This window comes from Rhinichthys klamathensis, unplaced genomic scaffold (genome assembly GCF_029890125.1).
Source record: "Rhinichthys klamathensis goyatoka isolate OS25496 unplaced genomic scaffold, OSU_Roscu_1.1 h1tg000070l_1, whole genome shotgun sequence".
In the NCBI taxonomy this organism is placed as follows: Eukaryota; Metazoa; Chordata; class Actinopteri; order Cypriniformes; family Leuciscidae; genus Rhinichthys; species Rhinichthys klamathensis.
Window position 1 is genome coordinate 1,178,843 of NW_026606613.1, and position 25,885 is coordinate 1,204,727.

General features: G+C 38.3%; 1 protein-coding gene across 7 annotated transcripts in view; it reads right to left on the minus strand.

Moving 5' to 3' along the window:
* The window catches only part of LOC130084988 (NACHT, LRR and PYD domains-containing protein 3-like), a 64,125-nt gene that overhangs the window by 26,085 nt on the left and 12,155 nt on the right, over window positions 1-25,885 (minus strand). For 2 of the 7 annotated variants that reach the window (XM_056250529.1, XM_056250528.1), the window contains 4 exons: window positions 23,495-23,668; window positions 21,074-21,247; window positions 14,235-14,408; window positions 4,835-5,008 (listed from right to left, as the gene is read on the minus strand). In XM_056250529.1, the coding sequence (XP_056106504.1) occupies window positions 4,835-5,008; window positions 14,235-14,408; window positions 21,074-21,247; window positions 23,495-23,668 (696 nt within the window). The remainder of the gene's footprint in view (window positions 1-4,834; window positions 5,009-14,234; window positions 14,409-21,073; window positions 21,248-23,494; window positions 23,669-25,885) is intronic. The other 5 variants (XM_056250530.1, XM_056250532.1, XM_056250533.1 and 2 more) reach the window with 5 other exon arrangements.

Consider the following 25,885-nt stretch of genomic DNA (forward strand, 5'->3'; position numbering starts at 1 on the left):
AATGAGAAGTCATCCACCTCCACAGAGCCTTCTTTATTATGGGGGTTCAGGGGGCGCGTAGATCTAGGCTATGCACGGAACGTTTTTTAAGCGGAAAATTAATAATTTTCAAATATATGTATGGTGTCTATAAACAACTATATATTTTATAATGACATTATAATTATACATGTAGCCTACATTAATATGTTCTCAATAGAATTACGATTACTGTAGGCTTACTAGGCTAATATAGCAGGGCATTCAGTTACTTTTGAAAGGACAATAATAAAGTGTCGTATTTCATAAGACTTTAACTTTGCCAGCTATAAAAAAAAATCTAGCATTTCCTCACGTTTTACCACTGCTTTTAGTGACAGTCGATATGGATGGGATTCTGGCAATGACAGTGATGGCCTTACCACACCCCTTCTCACAGCCATCCACGCCCATTTAAGTTGCATTTTTTCAAAAAGATTGTGAGCTAGACTTGAGCTGGAAGAGGGGGGGTTTCATGACCCTTTAAGGCAGTGGTCTCAAACTCGCGGCCCGCGGGCCATTTGCGGCCCGCAGGGTGATATTTTGTGGCCCCCTACTTGACATTAAAGTTTAATGTTAGTGCGGCCCGTCGTTGCGTGTGCCGCGTTTTAAAAAAAAAAAATATTTTTTTTATCCCTTAAAGGGCTACCATAGATAGTCTCGTGACACGGTGGGTTTGTTGTCAATAGTTGTCATAGACAACCGCGAAGTACAAACATATTGCGCCTGGAAAAAATGAGCGCGTCGCTTAAATTATGAGCGCGCTTGCCGCGCGCCTACATTTGAAATAACGAACTTGAGCGCGCAAAATATGTGAGCGCGATATGTGAACAGGCCCCTTGGCGAGCTACCACCAATCAGGCCACGAGCTACTGATAGCTCGCAAGCGACGTGTTGGAGAGAGACCCTGCTCTAAAACAATGTGAGAATAATCATTTTGAGCTTGTAATATGTGTCCAACAGGTTCATAAGAAGGTTTGCTTTGATTTGTGCAGTCAGTAATTTGAGACACTATACATGTGAAAGAATTCAATAAGACGGGCAGACATGACTGCAAATATTTGTATTTCAAAAGCAATAATTGTTTTTCTAAGTATAATAAAAGGAAATGTGCCTTCAAAAAAACAAAAAAACATTCAATATCATTAATGTGTTGTATAAAGAAAATAAAAAGGACATAAGCAAATATAAATATCACAAATATGTGTTATAGACAAAGAAAGTTTGTAAAATGAACTTCAACTGTCAGAAGGACAGCTCATAAAGAACCAATCATGTACAGAAAGGAATGTTCAAATTCAGAGGAACAGTTCAGAAGAAACGTTAATAATAAATATTGAGAAGATTGGATCAGTTGTGCTCCTTTTTTGGAATACTTGAATACTATTTTTTTGTGGAATACTTGATGCGGCCCCGCCTGACCCCGACTCTACCTCCAGCGGCCCCCAGTTAAGTTGAGTTTGAGACCCCTGCTTTAAGGGATTAAACGGACAGGACACACCGCATTACTTCTTTTATTTCAAAAGAGATGCGTGAGTGAATACAGCTTAATAGATCTCCCGCAGTCTATGATGTGATAGTAAAAAACAACAGTAAAGATGAAGAAAAAGGACTCACAGTTCTTGAATGGAAAACGTTCAGATAATCTATAGGCTACTGAAAGCTCTTTTTGTTTATTATTTATTATATTAGTTTAAATTTCTTAACATAATAATAATAAAAATTTTAATTTAAAATTTTTAATAAAAAAATATTAATTTGTAATTATTTTTTAAAAAGTACTTAATTACTTATGTAAACTGATGAATTAATAAGGGGGGGGGGGGGGTAGATAAAGAATCGTTCTGGAATCGGATCGTGTCTCCCAGAATCGGAATCGGATCGGATCGTGAGGTGACCAAAGATTCCCACCCCTAATAATTAGCAAGTTTCAGCCAGAATTTGGCCAGAGAAAGCGCGCACTGAACAAAACTCTTCTTTTCAGCAATGACTAATCTGAACTCCACTGATTGGCCATCACACTCATAAACTCAACAGAAACGTGTGCGATTGGTTTAATACTCAATCCTGCAAAAGCGAAATCTGATGGAAATGCCGCAGTCTGATGGATCGAATGAACGTTAAGTATTGTAGTTTGTTTAACCAATATTATCACTAAAACATATTCTATTATGTAAATATTTTGAAATAAATTTCCATGAATTTTCCAAAACTTACAAGCACACCATCCCTGATTCACAGAAGAATCACATCCCTGCACAATTATTTTGCTAAAAAATTATAATCACACATTATTAATCATGAATATTCTCATTTGAGAAATTTCATTTTACATTTCTTCAGAATTATTGCACTTTCACGTAAGCATAAATTTAAGAGAACTTCAAACCCATATGCAGGGTATATTTAGCTTTTTTTCTGATATACATTATGAAAACTGGCAAAACTTTATTAAGCTTCTCTCAAAAGCTAAAACTGAACTTCCTAACATTAATTCCAATATTTTTTATGTAATGTTAAATATAAGTAATTAAAACAACAAATAAGCCTTTGTATTGTAGCACAGAGGTTGCGTAAGTACATTTAGTCAGCAACCACAATCCCAAACACAAACAATATAGTTGAGATTTATTACAGTTTAGTCTCAGCAATCTGCCCAAGTGGCCTTGTGAAGGAATGACACTTTCATTTGGACAGAATATAACAATAGAGATTACTAAACTCCAACATACATCTTTGTCTGTGTTTTTCAACGTGATGGAACATCATCAGCACAAAATCTTTTTTTGTGCAGTGCTGAGAGAGCATAGTTGCCAAATTGGGAGATCAAGTAAAACCCTTGGCAGAAAATATATCCTTTTAAGAGAAAAGCTCTAATTGGAGGAATTTAGGCTCTTGGCATCTGGAAACCCAAGCATTAAAAAGTTATTGGAGGATTGTTCCCAATGCGCAACATCGAAAATATCAAATTAAATAAAAAATTGTTTTCAGGATAAATAATCAGTTGGCTGTTCTGCCTAATTGAGAGAAGCAGATATCCGTGATCATGATTAAAATACATGATTAAAAATGTTTTGTCAAAGTTTTTAATAAATGTGAGAAGTGATACTGTTTGAAGGCAAAAGCTTGCTTTCAAAACCAACAATTGTGGCTGTTCATGTGTTTATGTCTAGGATTGTTGTTGATCTTTAACATTATAGTAATGAACAATATGACATCTTTTGAAATGCCGTGCTGTTATAATAACATTTCCTTGTACTGTGATGGGGGATGTAATTTTTTTATTTTATTTATTTGTAGGGATGCACCGAATCCAGGATTCAGATTCGGCCGAATATTGGGCTTTTTAACGGGGTTCGGTTTCTGCCGAACCGCAGAATTTTTTTCCACCGAACCGAACCCTAGGCTTGCAATACGCGCGCTACGTCGAAGTCACCGATCAGTGAATGACATCAAAGTACCGCGTGAACGAATAGAGAGCAGACGGCTCCTTATGCTTTTGAATTGCTCTCGCGGTACTTTGATGTCATAAACTGATCTGTCTGTGCAGCGCCGGTTCAAGTCGAACAAGCCTGTAGTAGTGTAACGCGTTGTGTCAGGAAGAAAAATAGGGATAGCTCACAGCTAAAGTTATTGCAGAGGCCAGACAGACTCACGGAGGCGATTGGCATCTCACAACTCGCACTTTATTCCACGATCGAACTTGTGTAACTGTCTGTCACACGTTCTACCGTCCACAGCGTTACTTAACAAAATAGATAAAAATGAGCATCAAACAGAAATAACCCGCATACATGGGCATGTGTTCGAGGCGCACGGCACATACAATACGGACTGCAGACAGTTCAACAGGAGCGCGCAGCTCTTAAAGGGGCCACACCTTATTTCCACTCGCTACAGTAGGTGGACCGTTCGAATGCAGTAGGCTGTGAGAAAGTGAAAATAGAACTCGTGAGCAGAACCGTACTTTGGCCGTACTTTCAGTCAAAAGAAGGCTACTCAAGTCGAGCTACATGTTCAATTTGCAATGCCGATTTGTCTCATGGTGGCAAGGACTCTAAACAATATGCTACACAAATTAATATCGCCTCTGTTCAAATGCATAATGTTGCTTATTCTATTTTTTTTTTATTTTTTTTTACAGTTATAAAAGTAAGAGTAGTGTTTATTATTTACAGTAATAAAATAAAATGAAAAATCCACTTTGTTTACTTCATTAATGTGTTTACTGTGTTAATGGACTGAGGATGAGAGTAGGATTCGGTATTCGGTTTCGGATTCGGCAGAATCTTAACCAGTGGATTCGGTATTCGGCCGAACCCCACAAATCTGGATTCGGTGCATCCCTATTTATTTGTAAATTGACTGTGAAATAAAGTTGGAAAAAAAAAACCTCTCTCACACATGCACCGTGTCATAAATGGGTTCACAGACATGTTCGAGAAGGTTATCGTTTGGGTGATCAGTGTAAGATGAGGGTCTCTTAAAGAGTATTTTGTGAAATAAAGGAGGAAGTTCCAGTACTGTGTCTTTGTGAGGTTTCTATGGCTTCTATAGTATCAGAGTCTATACATTATTTTCTCAACACATTCTTACTAACTCTTCTGGATGCTTTGTCAGGAATGCTTGGTGTCACTTTTTAACACACTGGGACCCCTTCAGTGTCATTTTACAACATGCAGGGTATTAATGACGAATTAAATGGCATGAATAAAGAAGTTAATAAAGAAGTATATATTGACAACCACAAAAACTATTTAAAAACTCTCAGTCTCACATACACGCCGGCCAGGATGATTCTTACTGATCCACTTACTTGAGTTTGTCCAGTGTGCAGTCTGGATGGTTCATTATATCAGAGAGCAGCTTCACTCCTGATTCTCCTGGGTGATTGTAGCTGAGATCCAGCTCTCTCAGGTGTGAAGGGTTTGAACTCAGAGCTGAAGCCAGAGCAGCACAACCTTCCTCTGTCACCAAACACTGAGATAATCTACAACAATAGGAAGTGTTAATGTTGGTATGCTTTTTTTTTAGAGAATATACACTACAATAAACAAAACGGCTCTCCAACCCATCAATTATCTTTACAAGGACCTCTGATTGATTGTAGATTACCCGATTTCAAAATTGACCGTGTTTACAATGGTCACGTTATTAAACAGTAAGAATTTGGAAGCTATGGTAAAAAAAAAAAAAAAAAAACATAAAATGTGTCTTTCCGACTTGAGTGTGGCGTGCCCTCTGTCTGGATACTCTGTGAGGCTGTTACTATAGTAGCTGAGTTCACTAGGTGATTATCTAGGTAAGGTAGGGTGCGTGCAAAGCATGAACTTTTAGCGCATGTGAAACTCTCAAATTGAATATGTGTTGGAAAAATGCAATCTCCTGGACTTGTACTTACCGAAGAAGCTAATTAAATAAGCTATTGGGGCATTTTGGCTATCTAAACATGATTCAGGAGTAGTTGAAGACAGGTATGCAATATGTAAAACATTTAGATGAAAAGTGTCAGCAACACATCTACCGTATTTTCCGGACTATAAGTTGCTCCCGAGTATAAGTCGCATCAGTCAAAAAATGTGTCATGAAGAGGAAAAAAACATATACAAGTTGCATTTATTTATTTGTTGTTCAAGCAACCATGTGTGGACTCGTTCCTCCAGCTCTGGCCATCTTGCTTTCAGAATGCGATTATCTTTCTTTGTTTTCTTCATTACAGTTACAGTTGCACACCGGACGAGAAGCGCAGCGCCATGTCGCGTGCAGAACAACTCGAGGTATCGCACACCAGACGCGCACTTTCTCCGTTTATGGCCAGCAATATTGTTATGTTTAAGGACATTATTGAATTAAGATAATGCCTGTACTATGTTATGATTGTACTGTACAATTCAATACAATCGTTGCTGAGTATGGAGTCTGAACACTTTACCTCACAACGTCCGTTAACTGAATGAATTGAGAATATCACCTGAAAATCCGATGACATTTATGTAATTGATTTATGTAAATGAATGTAAAACTATATGTATATTGCAGCACAGGGTGAAGTCAGTATACGTTAACGATGATTTGAGACAAATAAATGAAAATTTTATATAAAACTATGTAAATGGCACTCTGTGGCGCCACAGAGTGCCATTTGCATAGTTTTTATATAAGATTTTCATTTATTTGTCTCAAATCGTCGTTAACGTATATACTGACTTCACCCTGTGCTGTGGAGGAGTGATCCAGCTCTCAGATTTAATAAAAAATATCTTAATTTGTGTTCCGAAGATGAACGAAAGTCTTACGGGGTTGGAACAACATGAGAGTGAGTAATTACTGACAGAATTTTCATTTTTGGGTGAACTAACCCTTTAACTACCGGACAGCTTGCAGTCATTTGACAAACAGTCACGGACATTGGATCCATGTTACATTGTGAATATATTAGCTTTGTGCACAAACTTGCACACCGACAGGCCTTCACCAACACTCGTATATTTTGTGATGGTATGTTAAGTTGTTTCTTCCAGTGGACGCAGTTCAGTGAAACGTAAGTCCACGCAGACAGCCTTCTACAGCCACAACCCATTCCTCGATGACCTTGGTCACACATTGCTATTGATTTTGTCTCTGAATTCCTGGCCTCCCAGGGTAACACCATTAACAGTCATTGGTCGTTATTCTAAAGCACGTCGATTAATACCTCTACCCAAGCTCCATACAGCCTACAAAACAGCAGAATATCTATTCCACTACGTGTTACGCTATTATCGACTACCTGAAGATATTGTCTCAGACCGGGGTTCCCAGTTTATATCTGATGTCTGGACAACCTTCCGGCAATGTAAATATAAACCTCACATCAGGATATCACCCACAATCGAACGGTCATACCGAATGCCTAAACCCAGAACTCACAAGGTTTCTTAGATTGTACTGTCAGCAGAATCAGTCGGACTAGAGCCGCTTCTTACCCTGGGCAGAATATGCTCAATGTTGCCTAATGTTGAATTAAATGTCGATTCAGGATGAGCTATAGGCCCGTGCAAGCATTAGGGGTGTTGATGGACTCGATCTACTCCGTCTGTGGACATTAACATTGGCGTATCATGCACAAAGTTGCCGACAATACCGACAGTTGTATGGACACAGAACGAGACCAACAGTAGCCGTCACAGCTTTCTAAAGTCTAATTATCCATTCCAGCACCATATGTAGGTCCCTCTGACATCTCTTACTGGTGCCTTTTCACTTTCTTGTCTGAAAGTGTCAAAGTACACCACGTGATGCGTCTGAGCAAATCACGTTAGCAGAAACCAATGAGATTTCGTCATTAGCTGTAAATCCCCCTTTGGACAGTCAAGATTGGTTACTGATAGAAAGGAAATGCCCAAATTTGGGTTACATGGCGAGACAGACTTCAGTAAACAGATGGAACTTGGCATGTCGCGTTGGAATGCTAACTTCTTAGTAAATTCGGGAGAAACTTACTGCCGCAAGTAAACAAAATGTAATAAAATAAACATCTTAAAGTATTGTTTTCAACGTTTTCTTTATAGCAGCTTGAAATAACACATATTGAAGGAGTAAACTAGCCCAAAATTTCAAAACTGACCACTGCATGAAAAATCAATGTTTTTGCCTGCTGTGTCTTGCCTTAAGAATTTCATGTGCAGGCCCAAATCACTCTTTGCTATAGTTAACAATCTCACAAATCCACCACAACATGTTATTTCTGGACCTAGAGTGCTTGTGGATAGCTTTTCTCTATTCTTTTCAAGAAGAAGAAGAAGTTTTATGTATATAGCACCTTTCCGTAGCTCAAGATTGCTTTACATTGTACATTACAACACATTTACACACCCGCACAGACATTACAGTCACATAGGATATATAGTCACAATATACACTAACCTAAAGGATTATAAGGAACACCATACTAATACCCTTTCACCTTCAGAACTGCCTTAATTATACGTGGCATTGATTCAACAAGGTGCTGAAAGCATTCTTTAACCCTCTGGGGACCAGAGTGTTTTTGGGGCCCTTGGGATGTTTTGACATGCACTGACATTTGTGCTTTTTTCAGTTATTTATAAACATGTTAATGGCAAAGGTGTAAATTCACCCTATATAGCACAAACTTGGCTATCATGAGATCTGAGCAACCTATATGTACATGTTTGTATTTTTAATAGAATAATGTTTATGCGTGGTTATTGAAAAAAATAAAAATGAAAGTTGCTGAAATAAGACCACAAAACACATATTGATTATTTCTTCACAAGACTTTTGAAAATTGTATCACATAGCCTAGAATATTTGCTCCAAAACTATGTGAGAATCATCCTGACTACTCATTCAGATAAGTCAATAAAGTCTTTTACATTTTTAATGACGTGTTTTGTTTGAGAAAGCTTTATGCAGGAGGCGTGATCTCTCATTAATATGTGTGGCATTCCACACCTGAGAAAGACAAAGACCCTCCCCATAATGGCCCTATTAGGTGCTATCAGGCCATATCATTATCAGGAGCCTTACACAAAGAATGAGGAGATTTAAAAAAAGAATGGCTTTTAGATTGTTTGGATTTATATAAGGAAAATACAGGGTGCATACGTCTGGACACTTCTGTCACACACCCTTCACCATATAGATATGGTTTTATTTCAGTTCAAAGTTCAAAGTTAGAGTTGGAAACATCTTGAAAAGAAAATTGTCTTTCTCCATAAATGTCTTAGTTTGATCATACATATTTCAAAGTTGAGGATTCATTATTTTGATATAGCTTGAACAAACACTAACATCTTAGTTGATTAGTTTATTGACAAAACATACTATATATTTAACATATGAGCAGAAACTCCTAAAAAAAGCTTATTTGATGTCTATTTTAGAGTAAAAACTGTCTGTAACAGAAATGTTGTCTGTTATTTAGTCTGTAACAGTGCGTATCTGTGCGTTCATTCATTCATTCATTCATTCATTCACACACACACACACACACAAACATGATTCACATTTAACAGTATGCTATTTTTCCGTTTACAGACACTAACGTTATTCTATATCGCGATTAGAACAAAGCACTTGCAAAAAACACTTACTTCTCAGCTGAATCTGTTCATCCTCGAAGTGAAAATAAACCCAGTGGTAAATGTCCCAGGATTGTTCCTCATATAACCGCGCAAGACGACAGTAGATTAATCTGACTAAAAAATAATGTGTGTTTTCAGAGTTTATGGGCGTTAACGCGTCTCAATGTGTTGCTTCACATATTTGCGTTTGAATAGCGCGTGCTCTCCGTGGGCGTGTCACATTACCAGAGATAATCAGCTGAGAGAACGATAATGAGACGGGCTGACACGTCTCTCTTTTTATATAGATGACATAAACGGAGAATAATAATTTTAAAAGTACAAACTCAAATGATTTAAAAGATATATTGCTTATGGCTGGGTGAATAGTATTAGCTGAGTTGTGTTGAAGATTAGAGACGTGCTCCAGAAAAAAAGTTCACGGTGACGGAGAGGCAGAACGCACACCCTGTTTATTTTCTTTATTTTACAAAAGCACAATATTTTATTTCGATTGTATGTGGGCACATAAAAAAGTAGACATTTAACAGATTATTTTCTCATATTTCTTAACTCTATATGAACAGAAATGATGGTAGTACTTTAAGTCTATTTTTCTGCTATGTGAAAAAAAACGAGCAAAACGCGCCGGCGCGTTTCTGGTCCCCAGAGGGTTAATAATGTTGGCCCATATTAATAGGATAGCATCTTGCAGTTGATGGAGATTTATGGGATGCACATCCAGGGCACGAAGCTCCCGTTCCACCACATCCCAAAGATGCTCTATTGGGTTGAGATCTGGTGACTGTGGGGGCAATTTTAGTACAGTGAACTCATTGTCATGTTCAAGAAACCAATTTGAAATGATTCGAGCTTTGTGACATGGTGCATTATCCTGCTGGAAGTAGCCATCAGAGGATGGGTACATGGTGGCCATAAAGGGATGGACATGGTCAGAAACAATGCTCAGGTAGGCCGTGGCATTTAAACGATGCCCAATTGGCACTAAGGGGCCTAAAGTGTGCCAAGAAAACATCCCCCACATCATTACACCACCACCACCAGCCTGCACAGTGGTAACAAGGCATGAAGGATCCATGTTCTCATTCTGTTCACGCCAAATTCTGACTCTACCATCTGAATGTCTCAACAGAAATCGAGACTCATCAGACCAGGCAACATTTTTCCAGTCTTCAACTGTCCAATTGTGGTGAGCTCTTGCAAATTGTAGCCTCTTTTTCCTATTTGTAGTGGAGATGAGTGGTACCCGGTGGGGTCTTCTGCTGTTGTAGCCCATCCGCCTCAAGGTTGTGCGTGTTGCAGCTTCACAAATGCTTTGCTGCATACCTTGGTTGTAACGAGTGGTTATTTCAGTCAAAGTTGCTCTTCTATCAGCTTGAATCAGTCGGCCCATTCTCCTCTGACCTCTAGCATCAACAAGGCATTTTCGCCCACAGGACTGTCGCATACTGGATGTTTTTCCCTTTTCACACCATTCTTTTTAAACCCTAGAAATGGTTGTGCGTGAAAATCCCAGTAACTGAGCAGATTGTGAAATACTCAGACCGGCCTGTCTGGCACCAACAACCATGCCACGCTCAAAATTGCTTAAATCACCTTTCTTTCCCATTCTGACATTCAGTTTGGAGTTCAGGAGATTGTCTTGACCAGGACCACACCCCTAAATGCATTGAAGCAACTGCGAGAAATTGAACAGGTGTTCCTAATAATCCTTTAGGTGAGTGTATATAGATGATGAACAATAGTGGGCCAAGAACTAAACCTTGAGGAACACCCTGTGTAAGCGAAGCAGTGGCAGATCTATACCCTTGTATGCTGATATAATACTTTCTGTTGCTGATGTAGGAAATGAGCCTGGAAAGAGCGGATCCAGTGATGCCGATATTAGAAAGCCGAGAGATCAGTATTTCATGGCAGACTGTGTCAAAAGCAGCGCTTTTTTTTAAGAATGGGGGTCACCGCATCAGTTTTTAATTCTGCTATGACAATAGCGGAAGCCAAACTACAGTTTATCATATGTGTTATGAAGGGTGCAACCTCTGGGACACGCATCTTAAGCAAAACAGTAGGTGTAGGATCAAGCCAGCAGGATGTGGAATTTGACTTCACAATTAGATCACTTATGGCAACAGAAGTAGTCAGATTAAAAGCAGAGAGAGAGAGTTTGTTGAGTGAGCTGATTCAGTGATTGACTTCAATTTGTCTGAGAAGAATTGAGAAAAGCTATTCACAAGCACCACAGGGCCTGAAATAACATGTTGAGGTGGATTTAGTGAGTCAATCACTGAATCCATTAACAAAGATACCCCTCATACAAGTGACTCAATACATATGCATGATTATACTTTTCAGAGGGCCGACATTTCTGTATTTAAAATCCTTTTTTTATTGATTTCATCTAATATTAAAATTTTCTGATATTTTGAATTTGGGGTTTTCAAAAGCTGTAAGACATAATCATCAAAATTATAACTTTTGCACAATATTCAAATTTTTCGAGTTTCACCTGTAGATCCTAATGGTCTTTTTGAACCTTTTCAGTCAGCATTTCACCCATCTCATAGCACTGAAACTGCTCTTCCTCGGGTGGTTAATGACATTCTTCTTTCCATGGATTCAGGGTTAATAAACAAGTGCTGCAAATGACAGTCTGCCATTAAATACCCATCTCTCACCTTTTCTGATATTGGCATCACTGGTTCAGGTCTTTCCTGGATAATTTCCTACATCACGACAAAAAGTTTTATATCACTATACAAGGGTATAGATCTGTCACTGCTCCGCTTACACTGGGTGTTCTTTAAGGTTCAGTTCTTGGCTACTACAAACTTCTGTTCATCATTTATATATATCCACTTGGTGACATTATACACATGCATGGAATTTCATTGGTATGCTGATGACATTCAAATTTACCTGGCTCTAATAGGGCATCCCTGCACAACTCACGTACTTCATGTATCAGGGATATCATTGGATGTCCTTGAATTTCCTCAAGCTAAATAACAACAAAATATTGATGATTAGCTCTGCTGCCTCAGTCAAAAGGATGGACCTATCCTTTGATTTTGATGGGGTTCATGTTAGGCCTTCTTCATCCATCCTTAACCTTGGTGTCGTTTTGGACTCAACTATCTTTTTGCTCTTATATTTCTTCTTTTAACAACAGTTTTTTTATCCATTTTCGTAATATTGCACATCTTCGATCTTCTCTCACTCTAGCTGATGATGACACCTTCATGCATCAGTCAAGTACAGTATGTTCTCACCTTGACCAGGCATTCTGCTCAAATTAATCCTCTGCTGCATGATCTTCACTGGTTACCCGTGGAATTACCTATTCACTTTAAAATATTACTTCTAACATTTGATAATAAGGCTATTAGGGCTGGACCCGGATATTCGAATATTCGTTCGGTGTGTTGGTATTCGATTTGAAAATGTGACATTTGAATATTCTATTTTTTTTTGCACACCTGGCACCCCCCTTTGAAACGGTTCTTATTCGCGCTTGAATATGTTTTACACAATAAAATCTGGTGAAATATAATACTTAACATATAACTTCGTTATATCTACTTAATAAATATGTTTGCTTCTTCTTGGACTACTAAACGTGTTCCTGCAACGGGAGTATTCTCTGACTAGAGCGCAGAACAGCGGAGTTTGTATCATGGACAGAAGTGCATGCCTGAGCTTGTATTTTGGGTTAAGCTGCGTTGCTTTGACATTGTGGAACATAGAATAATAGAAACAAAATGTATTGTCCTTTTTACCCGTTATTATCAATCTAAATTAATCTACTGCTAAATATAGGAGACTTTGAGATTTTACTGGGACGTCACGTTTATTTTTCGTTTTTCTTTATTTAAATTTCGTTTTTATTTATTTAAATTTCGTTTTTATTTATTTAAATCTACCCTACTTTGTCAGTGAGAAAAATATTATAAGACTACCGTATTAAAAATATTGTGTGTGTTTTATATCACTAGTGCAGTGTCCGTTCTCAGAGCATATAAGCCCTGCTTGCGTGAGGCGCGCCGCTTCTTTATTTAAATCTACCCTACTTTGTCAGTAATTTGTTAGTGAGAAAAAAATTAGACTACCTTATTAAAAATATTGTTTAAGTTAAAAGACCTGTGTGTGTGTGTGTTTGTGTGTGTGTGTGTGTGTTATATCACTAGCGCAGTGTCCATTCTCGGAGCATATAAGCCCTGCTTGCGTGAGGCGCGCCGCTTCTTTATTTAAATCTACCCTACTTTGTCAGTAATTTGTTAGTGAGAAAAAAATTAGACTACCTTATTAAAAATATTGTTTAAGTTAAAAGACCTGTGTGTGTGTGTGTTTGTGTGTGTGTGTGTGTGTTATATCACTAGCGCAGTGTCCATTCTCGGAGCATATAAGCCCTGCTTGCGAGGCGTGCCGCTTCTTTATTTAAATTTACCCTACTTTGTCAGTAATTTGTTAGTGAGAAAAATATTAGACTACCTTATTAAAAATATTGCTTAAGTTAAAAGACGTGTGTGTGTTTTATATCACTAGCGCAGTGTCCGTTCTCGGAGCACATAAGCCCTGCTTGAGTGAGGCGCGCTGCTTCTTTATTTAAATCTACCCTATTTTGTCAGTAATTTGTTAGTGAGAAAAATATTAGACTACCTTATTAAAAATATTGCTTAAGTTAACAGACCTGTGTGTGTTTTATATCACTAGTGCAGTGTCCATTCTCGGAGCATATAAGCTCTGCTCGCGTGAGGCGCGTGCGCATCCCGCTCGCACTGTTCTGTAGTTTATTAAAAGTTTATTAATTCTGAAGGTGTCGCATCTCGCCTGTCTATCTATATTGCACCAAATACGACACTGCACTCCCTTGTGAAGTCGTTTGGATGAACGGTTCTCGAAATAATCAAAATGCAAACGGACAGACAGACATATAGAGATTCCGAAGCTTCGAATATTCGATGTTCATTACTACCGAAGCTTCGCAGCTCAAAAAATGGTATTCGGACCAGCCCTAGTGGCTATATATGTTTGCAATGTGTGTGAGTGTGTAAATGTATTGTAATGTACAATGTAAAGCGACCTTGAGCTATGGAAAGGCGCTATATACATAAAACTTATTCTAAGTACCTCAATATGTTAAGTTGACAGTTTGGACTCTTCAGTCCAGCCGAGAGCAGCTCCACTCCAGAATCATGCAGGTCATTGTTACTCAGGTCCAGCTCTTTCAGGGGTGAGTTTGATGATTGTAGAGCTGAAGCCACAATTTCACAGTGCTGATCAGTTAGATTACAGGCTGCTAATCTGCAAGAAAAAGGAGTTCTGGTTAGAACCCTGATAGAATGAAAATATATTTCCATACATTTATAATTAATATATGAACTATATTAAATATATATTGAAAAATAAATTAAATATTATATTGTGTTAATATATTACAATATAGTATATACAATATATAAACTATAGTTTCTATGTTAGACTAATGTGTATTCCCGAGTTACTTTCACTCAATTGAGTTTTTTCTGTCACTCAAAGTAATGAGTTGAGTTTATGTGTAAAGTTAATTACTTAAGGGTGCATGTTGAAAACATGTAGTCTAATTGGTCAACAAATTAGTTGAGTTCAAAATATTCATAATTCTAAGGCAAATAGTTGCCTAAATTATTTGAGTTAAACCAAGACAATATTTTTTACAGTATGTGAAAACTGATTGCCTAAACCCCTTACTGCACACCCCACATTTTGGCCACAAGTGGGGCATAAATGACATACCCAAAATTAAAAGGTTGCTGCTCATAACTCAACATATATTTAGAAAGATGACACTTGGGAGTTTATATGTCAAGACTCAGAATTACTATCCCCATATTAATAACAGTTTAACATAATAAACAAAAACAAAAACAAGAATATAATTTTTAAATGTCTAAAATTATCAATGTCGATGTGGTATAACAACTTTTACCACAATTTAACCATATTCAAAAGTGAAGTCACGAGTCTGCTCATGCTTCATTTCAAATCTGAGGATGATATCTCTTCATTATTCTTTTATCATTATTCTTTTCTTTGTATTCAGCCATTATTAGTCTTTATTCTGGCATTACATGGCTCGCCCATCTACACCACCCTGATCCCCCTTATACATGAATTCAACAATTAAATTAATTATTTCTAAAAACCAAAAAATAAGCATATTCTTGGGACCTTATGTGAATTCTTTTAACAAATTAGATTATGGAATAGGATAGCTCCTGGTGTGACAGGTGCATTAGAGCTACAATTAGCATCAAGCTACATAACACAATTTTAAAGATTAATTTTACATTTTTACTCAAAATTCACTTTCAAACTACAATCAAGTGTTTGCATTAACTTCTGATTGCAATCTAATGTGTATTTTAGTCTAATGTGGATGGTTTAAATATGCTATGTTAGCCTTTTATATGCAGCTAATCGCTACACCGGTTTAGCATTTATTATGTAAACATCCATAATTGATGTGAAAATACCCCATATTGCATGAAAATCACACAAAAACCATATTCTATAGTAATTGTGTGTTTATTAGCTTCTTGTTTCGTGTGTAGAAATGTTTCTTTGAGGTTGTTTTTCATGGAGCTTGGAACAAGAATGTGTTATAGTGCAATAATCTGGGGCTGTCGGTGATCTTTGTAAGTAAAGGGGTTAAATATCTCAAGCGTGTTTTACTCGAATCAGGGATGACAGGTGCTGTCTTACTCGTGGCATTACTCTGACAGAACCAGCCATGATTCCCGGGAATAATTCAGCCGCTGTCATTGGCCAATTCCTCTAAGGGGAGACCTTCTTTCGCAAGCTGAGTTGTGGTGCCTCCATCTGTGGCCTCTCGATGGTGGCCTCTCGATGGGAGCCTTCATGCCTCTCCTGAGAGATCATGAGCACAATCTCCTTTATGCTCAGAAGTGGTCTATCTTTTCTGGCTGTTGCTCAGCCCGGCGCATAGACCCCATATCTTGTGAAATCGCTTCTATTCTGTCATTTTTGCAGGAGCTGTTGGATGACAGACACACCCGTCCACGCTCAAAGTGTACATGGCAGCCATCACGGTGTACCAGGCTCCTATGGCTGGCCAGTCGGCTGGGAAACACCATGTGGTGGTCAGATTTCTCAGAGGGGCCAGGAGTCTTGCCCCAACATGGTCCCTTATTCCTTACACAGATTTTCCAAACTTGATGAAAAGCAGAGGAATGATGAAGCTTGATGTTTGTTTATCAAGGTGATGGGGGTGTTTAAAGGTTCGCGTGCCTCACGTGGGCGATTAGCGCGTGAATAAACTTGCTGCACGTGGGTGTGGTCGCTTTTAAGATAATGAGCAGAGACGTGAGAAACTGTACCTCTCGTTGAAAAGCCATTTGTCTGTGCAGGTGTACAGACGTGAACTGATCAGGCTTCAGTATTTTGGAGAAAACAGTTTCCCCATAAGCGTCAGGAATAACTCTGATGCAAATGCTCATTCCCATTATCTCAGGGAACCAAGTAACCGTTAGTATCACTTGTGTTAGTATCACATTATTTTAGTAAGTAACCGGAACGTTATGTTTTATGTATGAAATTTTTATATAATTTTTAAGTTTATCTTCTTATTGCATGAAGTATGAAACAACACCTAGTAAAACATAAATCACACTATTAACCCTTTAAGTGCCAAAGTCGCAAAATTGCGACAAGACGTCATACTTAATAAAACAGGCTGTAGATCCTAATATGGTGTAATATCTCATTTGTATTCCCTACCACTAGATGGCAGACATGTAATACTTCGACTCAAGATCAAAATGACGTCATGTTCCTATTCAAAGTGTTGGAGGAAACAGCAAAGCAAGTGAGCGATAGTGTCATTAATGCGGAAGCAGTTCAGTTCAGAGCGTCTGAGTAAATTGTGAGATTTGTGAGAGAAAATCGTCAAATGGCTATTAAAAACTTGTACCGTGAGGATGTGTTGCAAATGTTTTTCGCCAATTCTGACTCTGAAGGGGAATATTTGCCTTTTGTAAATGACGATCGGCCGTCTAATGATCGCGCTTCTCCCGGTACATCTTTGCCGCGCAATGGTGCCGCCCGCGCCTCTCCCGGTACAACTTTGAAGCGCAATGGTGCGGCGCGCGCCTCTCCCGGTACAACTTTGCCGCGCGCGCTTCTCCCGGTACATCTTTGCCGCGCAAGGCGCGAGGGTTCACGAAGCACAAACAGATCATTTTGACCATTTGCCCAACGGGGATGGGGGTGGCAGGGGTGGACGTGGTCTTAGTGTACATAGGACTATAGGAGAGCTGTTGCTAGAGGTAAAGGCAGCAGGGTTTCACATGTGTTTTACTACTGGGGGGTGGCAGGGGTGGACGTGGTCTTAGTGTACATAGGACTATAGGAGAGCTGTTGCTAGAGGTAAAGGCAGCAGGGTTTCACATGTGTTTTACTACTGGGGGGTGGCAGGGGTGGACGTGGTCTTAGTGTACATAGGACTATAGGAGAGCTGTTGCTAGAGGTAAAGGCAGCAGGGTTTCACATGTGTTTTACTACTAAAGTATTGTAATATAGTAATAATTTAGTACTTTCTCCTATTTTATTGTTGGTTTCCTCTTTTCCAATCATTTGGAAAGAGGATTAAAAAAAAGAAAAAAAGCATGTAAATAAATTCCAACATCAATTCAATATCTACTATTTCCTGAATATTACTGATGAACTGATCAAAAAGTAGGATACTGTTCACATGCGTTTTACTACTATATAGTTTAGTAATAATTTAGTACTTTCTCCTGTTATTGTTGGTTTACTCTTTTCTCATCATTTGGAATTAGGATTAAAAAATAAATAAATAAATAAATAAAAACATGCAAATAAGTTTAAACATCAGTTCAATATCTACTATTTCCTGAATATTATGAAATTCAAGAGGGCCCCCCTCCCCATGATGACGTCATAATATGCAAATTAGATGAGTATATTTACACCCCACATAAACTTTCAGTCATCCCCAACATTTTTCTAATTTACAGTAGATATCTATCATTAAGCCCTTTCAAGCCACAAGCTTTTGAAATTTTGATGTCAAAATCCAGCATTTAAAAAAAAAAAAAACTTGGCGCCTAAAGGGTTAAATGATTACAGAATACAGGTAATAATAGCAAAATACCTGACAAAATACCTATCCCCAAACCTACACCTTAGCTTAAACCTACCCTATCCATAACATTTAAATTTACTGTAGAGTTAATAATTAAAATACTTTAAAAACTAGGGGTGTAACGATACACGTATTCGTATTGAACCGTTCGGTACGAGGCTTTCGGTTCGGTTTTCGGTACGCATTTTTGAACCGAACGGTTCGTTGGATCATTTTTCCTGCCGACCAAAATTTCGTTATTTCAAATGAAGGCGCGTAACGCGTGGCAAGCGCGCTCATAATGTGCGTGACCACAACATTGCCCAACATCAAATGGCAAATGTAATGTAAGCGGAACGAAACCACTCGTTATTGTGTGGTTGACGGGCCGTTTATCAGTTTGGACAAATACAGCGCGAGCCGATCTTAATCATCAGCACTGTTACTACACAGCCAAATCCAGTAAAGAAAGCATTTGAATTCGCCACTGAAGTAATAACATCGCTGCAAGATCTAGTGAGAAACATTCGCATTTCTCCGTTATTAACGGATCAAACAGCGCTGACGTGGAAACCAGGAAGAAACATTGTGCCATGAATGAACTATCCAGTGTCCACAGATCAGCAGCATTCACCATGGGTTTACTGTAGTAACACTACTAACTGTAACCATGGGAGTTTGGCAGGAATAGTAGGCTATAATGCTTTCAAGTAACATCACGTCGGTTTTATTTTGACATTATGAATACAATTGCTGCCCTCAAATGTTAATCTGAACTAAAATAAACCTTTGTTTATAACTACTACAATATTACATTTAATTTTGTCCAAGGAGCTGTTTTGTTTTATAAGCTCCTAAGAAAAGTCAAGTATAGCTCCATCATTGCTCAAAGTTAAAAAATATCATACTTTATGATGTTAGTTTTAATAAAAATATAATTAAAAAGATTAAATCAAGGAAATTTCTCTGGCATTTCTTTCTTTTTGCTGTATCGGAAACGTACCGAATCGTACCGAACCGAACCGTGACACAAGTGTATCGTATCGAACCGAACCGTGAATTTTGTGAACCGTTACACCCCTATTAAAAACTGATGAAAACAAACATGATTACTTACGGCGTCTGGTGATCTATGTTATACGACTGGTAGGGGTGAGACGAGACGCTTATCTGACGAGACGAGACGAGACACGAGATTGGGTTCACGAGAACGAGACGAGACGAGATTTTTGCACAATTTTTCAGAAATCCTCAATGACAAAATTCATGACTGGAAAAATAGTATGCAGGTCCATTCTGCAATGTTTAACTAATAATCTTATAAAGTAAACCTAAAACGACATGCATTATGAGTATGAATTATCAAATGCATTGAAAGAAAACAATATACAAGCACTGTAAAAGGTTTTTATTGACTGGCTTTTCTCTGTATGATTTCACATTAGTCTCTTCAGCCCTTACTGTACATTTAAAAGCTGATTTCTGATTGAGGCTGTGTGTGACCTCCTAACTGAACTCCTTGAAGTCTTATTAAGCGCAAACAATAAGTGCAAGTGCAACCATAATCAAAGTTAGCACACAGACTCTTTATAATTGTTTTCAAATTGCTGTTTTATTTTGCACCGGCAGTTATAGGGTTAATGCGGTGAGTTCGGAAAAGGCCGGGTAGAGAGAAACGAGGGTGGTGTGTTTGTCTCTACAGTTGTTCTTGTGTTCCGATTATAAGTTCAGAAATAGAGCCTCCCTTGTCTGTTGTCCTTAAGACATTACAGTACTCTCTCAATATATTCGAAGTGCAAACTGAGACCATAGCCGCAAATAAACAGTCCAGAGATGGGTATTAGGAGACGGACTATTGTATGTTCGCGGCCTAATTTGTGCGCAATGCACATCAGGGAGCTTGTGTTTTACTTTCACTTTCGTGATCGCGCGTACTCTGTGTATAGGGGAGCAGGGTGCTGAGGACGTTAAATCAGACGTTAGTCTATGTTGCGCAACGAATCCTCCGCCATCCTCACGCGATCAGTGAACTGTGATTCGTGCTGCACTGATTGCAACGGCAACTCGTGCTGGATGAGCAGAGCAGACTTTTACATTATTTTATAATGTTTTTTATTTTTTTTATAAAAACAGCAAAACGATAGTTTAGGCGAATGTGAGTGTAGCGGTGGAATATTCTATGGTAATCTCACCCTCACGCTCAGTCATGGCGATATCGCGAGACAGCTTTTCACTCGACGAGAAATCTCGTCATGTTTTAGTCTCGCGAGATCTCGTGGCACGAGATCTCGTCACACCCCTAACGACTGGTGATCTATGTTATATGATCTGTATGCCTAATCACTAGGTGGCAATAGTGAAGCTTAAATAGCAAGGAAAGTGAAGTAGGAGAAGAGCAGTAGTGACGACATCAGCGATTTCAGAGGGAAGGTCTCTGATGACATTCTGAATGGCTGTTTCATTGTGACTTGAGATATGGGGCGTGTTTAGTAGGGGCGTAGTTTTATAGTACTGTGGGCCGCAGTCGGACACACTTGGAGAGCACCACATTGAGTCCCTTTTTCGTGGCTTATTGTGATTAATAACACTCTAACATGTCAATAACTTTCAGTAGTACAGTGAAGTTTAAGAAATATAACACTTTAGAATATCGATTTGTAAAATTTGTGAATCGGCAGTTGATCGAATCACAATTCATATGTGAATCGTTTTTTTCCACCACCAATCAACCAATCAGATTCATGCATTCAACAGCCCCCGTAGTATACATTTATATAAAGCACACATTATTATTGACATTAATGAATGAAAATCAAACTCAAACCTCAGTATGTTGAATCCACAGTTTGGACTCTTCAGTCCAGCACAGAGCAGCTTCACTCCTGAATCTTGGAAGTGATTGTTTCTCAGGTCCAGCTCTCTCAGGGAGGAGTTTGATGACTGTAGAACTGAAGCCACAATTTCACACTGCTGATCAGTGAGATTACAGGCTGTTAATCTGAAAAAAGAGAGGACTCTTGTTAAAAGGTTATGATCAGTGAAGAGCTGGTTAATAATGCAGAAGCTTCTGAGCACTGGAGAGACGTTAGAGAGCGGGGAGGCCTGGGTTGCACTTTTATTTTACATTACATGCACTTATATGTTCTTACAATGTACTTAATTTAGAAAGTACTGGGTAATACAAGGTAACTTCATGGGTTAAGATTAGGTTTAAGTGCTACCAAATCCTGAAAACGGATGCCGAGGTTGCTTTATGTCTGCTCGATATGAAAATAACATTTAAAAAAATTTTTTTTGCTGTTTTACAGAACCAAGGTATGATGTTGTTGTTGCTAAAGTACAGCCTAACATTAACATTTATGAAACAGACAGGTATTCTATGCTGCTGTCACTTTAAGACTGAATGCTTCTAATATACTGACACACATCCGGTTTTAACCCAGCTGTTTATGTTTACTTAAGCAATAATTGACTGTATTTACATGAGATACTCCACATGATGGACATTTTGACAACTACGTCTGTTTTTGACCATTAGGGTGCAAAGACAACTACATTTGCAGTGTTTTTGCTGGAATGGTCTTTGGCCCCTCATTTTCTTCCGGACTGTGGCTGTTATAGGCTATGCATTTATCAGAAACATATATTACCTGTCACCATCACGGTCATCCTTTCTTGCCCTCTTTGCACAAAAAAGCTGAGATTTTCCAACTGGTTTTCATAATGGTAAGATAAGATTCTTTTTTGCTAGACCTGATAATTATTTTGGTATATTATTGTATAAATATTAAAAAGTAGCATTAAAAAGATTATTTTAACTAATAGTCTAATTTTCTACCATATACAATAGAATAAAATTAGCAGCTAGCTAACAACAACTTGCTTTGTGCTTTGTCCTGTTTTACGTCACTCCAGTCTAAACTAAATTATTTTATTGGTAATTTACTAGACATTATCAATATAAATGACCTAAAAATACTGTGGATTATTAAGGCTAAATCTTACTAATCACTTTTGCTAAATGGGTTAAGCACTCTTAAGTTCTCATTTCAGAGGTGTTCTGAGTAAATTATTTGTTATACACTGATTCAGACAGTGATGTCTCGTGAGTTCAGTGTTGGACAGATCAGTTGTTTTAACCATTCATTAAAATAAATCAGTTCAAATGAGTCATTAGGTCTCGAATCAGACATTAGTGGACGTGTTGTGTGCTAATACCGGCTGTTAGGACATCGCAAAGGATTTGTCTCAACACAGAAAACACTTCATCACTAAATAAAAAATTTTTGTTTATTGAAAGTGGGGTTTATATCAGCGGCATATGCAGATCGCTTGTCTGAGAAGAGGCGACTTTTTGTCTATAGCACAATTCACACCCAGCGGTAATTCAGAAAAAAAAAACTCTTAATGCGCCACGTGCAAAATGGATTCGGTCTTCCGGTCTTTTAGCATTGTTGATTTTGATTAATATGTGCGGGGGAGAGAAAACAAAGACAGTGCTTAGTTGAAAGACAGTGAAAGTGCGTGCGGGGGGAGGGGGGATCGGCTCTTTGCTCGTTCTCTCTCTCTCAGTCAACATGCACCCTGTCACAAATAAATCACAATAACTGATCAAATGAGGTTTTGCAGGACAAAAAATTGTTTTGGAGACTGGCAATAAATCTTCAATGTAGTAAAAACCCTGATTTGAGATTGTGCACTGTCTGAGAGAGCACTTCTGGTGTGTCATTCAGCGCGATACCACATTGATTCAGTTCTTTTTTCAAAACTTACTGTGCATTATAACTGGATAAACTCTTTTTGAAGATCCTCTTTAAATGTACACACACGCTTCTTTGACATCTTCACGTCTGACTTGATCTCCTTCGCACTCTCTAATATCCCGTTTTCACCAACTGCAAGTTAATCGATTACGAATTGTGATAGGATGGTATTTTTGTTCTCCAAAATGACGAGATTGGCTGCCTTTGATTAGGCTATTCTTGCGTGACAGCAAACTACTATTCACATTGATGATCACAAAACATGATTTTCTCATAATAATTTGGGACACTTGAAAGAGAAATGAAATACGAGACTTTCCCAGGAAAAACAGGACGCGTGGTCCCCCTATGCACATGTGACGTGTGAGTTCATTATTTTCAAGGGCGGAGCAATGAAGGGAGGGGGTGTCGATTTCAAATATTGACAGTGTTTCTCAGAAATCGCTTTCTGTTACTTTACAGAATGAGTGTGAAACTCAAACCTCAGTATGTTGACGCCACAGTTTGGACTCTTCAGTCCAGCACAGAGCAGCTTCAGTCCTGAATCCTGCAAGTGATTGTTACTCAGGTCCAGCTCTCTCAGGGAGGAGTTTGATGATTGTAGAACTGAAGCCACAACTTCACACTGCTGATCACTGAGATCACAGGCTGTTAATCTGAAAAAAGAGATGACTATGGTTAAATGGTTATGATCAGTCAAGAGATTGGTCCTGTGTTAATAATGGAGAAGCTTCTGAGCACTGGAGAGATGTTAGAGATCAGGAAGGCCTGGGTTGCACTTTTATTCTACATTACATGTACATACATGTTCTTACAGGGCTTTTCACACTACAATCAACCACTGGTTATAGTCATTCTAAACTCCGCTTTTAACTCTGGGTAAAGAAATATTTCACACTTGTAAGTTAGAAGTGGGTTTACCAGGATTAGAGACGCTTCTGCGCTGTTAACCCTGCATTTCAGTGTCAAACTTGCACAGTGTGCAATGATACAGTTTTCGATCAATTGCCTCAAGTTCACATGCTTTGTATGGTCTCAGAAACACTGAGTCTGAAATCGAACACTTCCCTACTATATAGTATGCCAAAAACTGTATGTTAACAGAGCAGTATGTCTGAATACATAGTATTTGAAAAACAGTCAGGGAAGTCGCCAGATGTCCTATTACTTCTGGCAAGAATCTGAAGTGCACATACAATGGACAATTTACTATCCCATGAGGCCAAGGGAGAGGTTTTATGAATGGCATTGAAGTGACGTAACTGACGCTTGTAGGTCACATAATAATGACAACATGGCGGATGTAGTACGTCTGGATTCCATTCATACTACACACATTCATACTAGGGCAACAATGTATTCATTTATACAGTGAAAAACAAAGCACTGCTCATTTCAATTGTATCATTCTTCTATTGTATTTATCTATGCTTATAAGTTATTATTTTCTATGCAGATTCACTTCCCTACAAAACCACTTCAATTATTCTAGAATGATTAATTCTATTCAAATAGAGCTATTCAAAACAACTGGTGAAATTGTTTATTTATATATCGCAATATATATCGTAGAAATACTAAATATTGCAATGTAAGTTTTTTCCAATATCGTGCAGCTCTAATTCATACTATATATAACATCAATTTTTAACGGTCGCGAAGAATGTTCTAATTCAAATGTTGTACCTACTCGACAGTACGCAATTTCAGACGCACCATGAGCGTTGTATAAGCAGTAATTTTCAGCGTTTAATGGGAAACATGTCTAATAGCAAAAGAAAACTCGCTAATTGGAGTGAAGAAGATACCTTTTCATTGTTACCTCTACAGTCCAAAAAGTCCATATAGACAAAAAAACTTGATAGCTGTCGACATTATATAATACGAGGATGCGTAATGCAAGAGCCTTCATGTAAACGGGTTGCATGCCACGTTCGTCCAATCAATGATTCTAAAGCCCTATTCGCACGGGATTAGTATTATCTGGTGACATATAGTAATTTGTAATAATTGCGGAGTTTGTCTGTGATCTTAATCCCGTGCGAATCGGCCATGTCTGTAATTTGTAAAGTAAAAATTCCCCCGCAAATTACCTACCATATTTCGCCGAACACAGAGGTCCTGTGATAATATTAGTCCCGCGCGAATCGGCATCTCTGTGATTTGGCCGGATCGTATATCATTTTTTCAAGGTTTTTGTTTCATGTGCGCCTTTTTATCCATCTTTCGCGAAGAATGGAGGCTGGTTTGGAGTGTTTTGATAGTATTTTGGGTGCTGGGTCATATCGCTATACACAACTACACAATTTGCAGAAAGTGAAAGCTGAAAATCATCAGAAGAGCAAAAACAAAACTAATGATTAGATGGAGATGAATGACATGTATAGCAGCATGCCAAAAGGAACTTTATTCTGTTTATGTCATAATATATCATACAGCTATACCTATAACGAAAATAAATTTCCAAGCCTATTGACGTCATATCCGGGATATAAGTCAGTAAATTCGAGTAAAATCACAGGCTTTGGTTATCCCTTGCGAATGCGCCACACGAAATTCAGATGTGGCGGGGTAATTTTTAAATCACACGAGGTCCCCAGATAATACTAATCCCGTGCGAATAGGGCTTAACACTGCAAATATGTTAACCGAGTGTACAGCATGAAACATCAGTTTATAAATACCAAGGATTAATTGTTAACCCCGGGTCAAAGGTTTACAATGACCCGGGGTTAACTATTTCAAGTGTGAAAAGCCCTCTTGTACGTCAATAATTAGTTATAAAACAGATAGTTCTGGACCTTGATTCTGAATGATTGAGCCGTGTTATAAGCCATAGTAAATTACTCTACAAGGACTCAAGCCATCCAAAC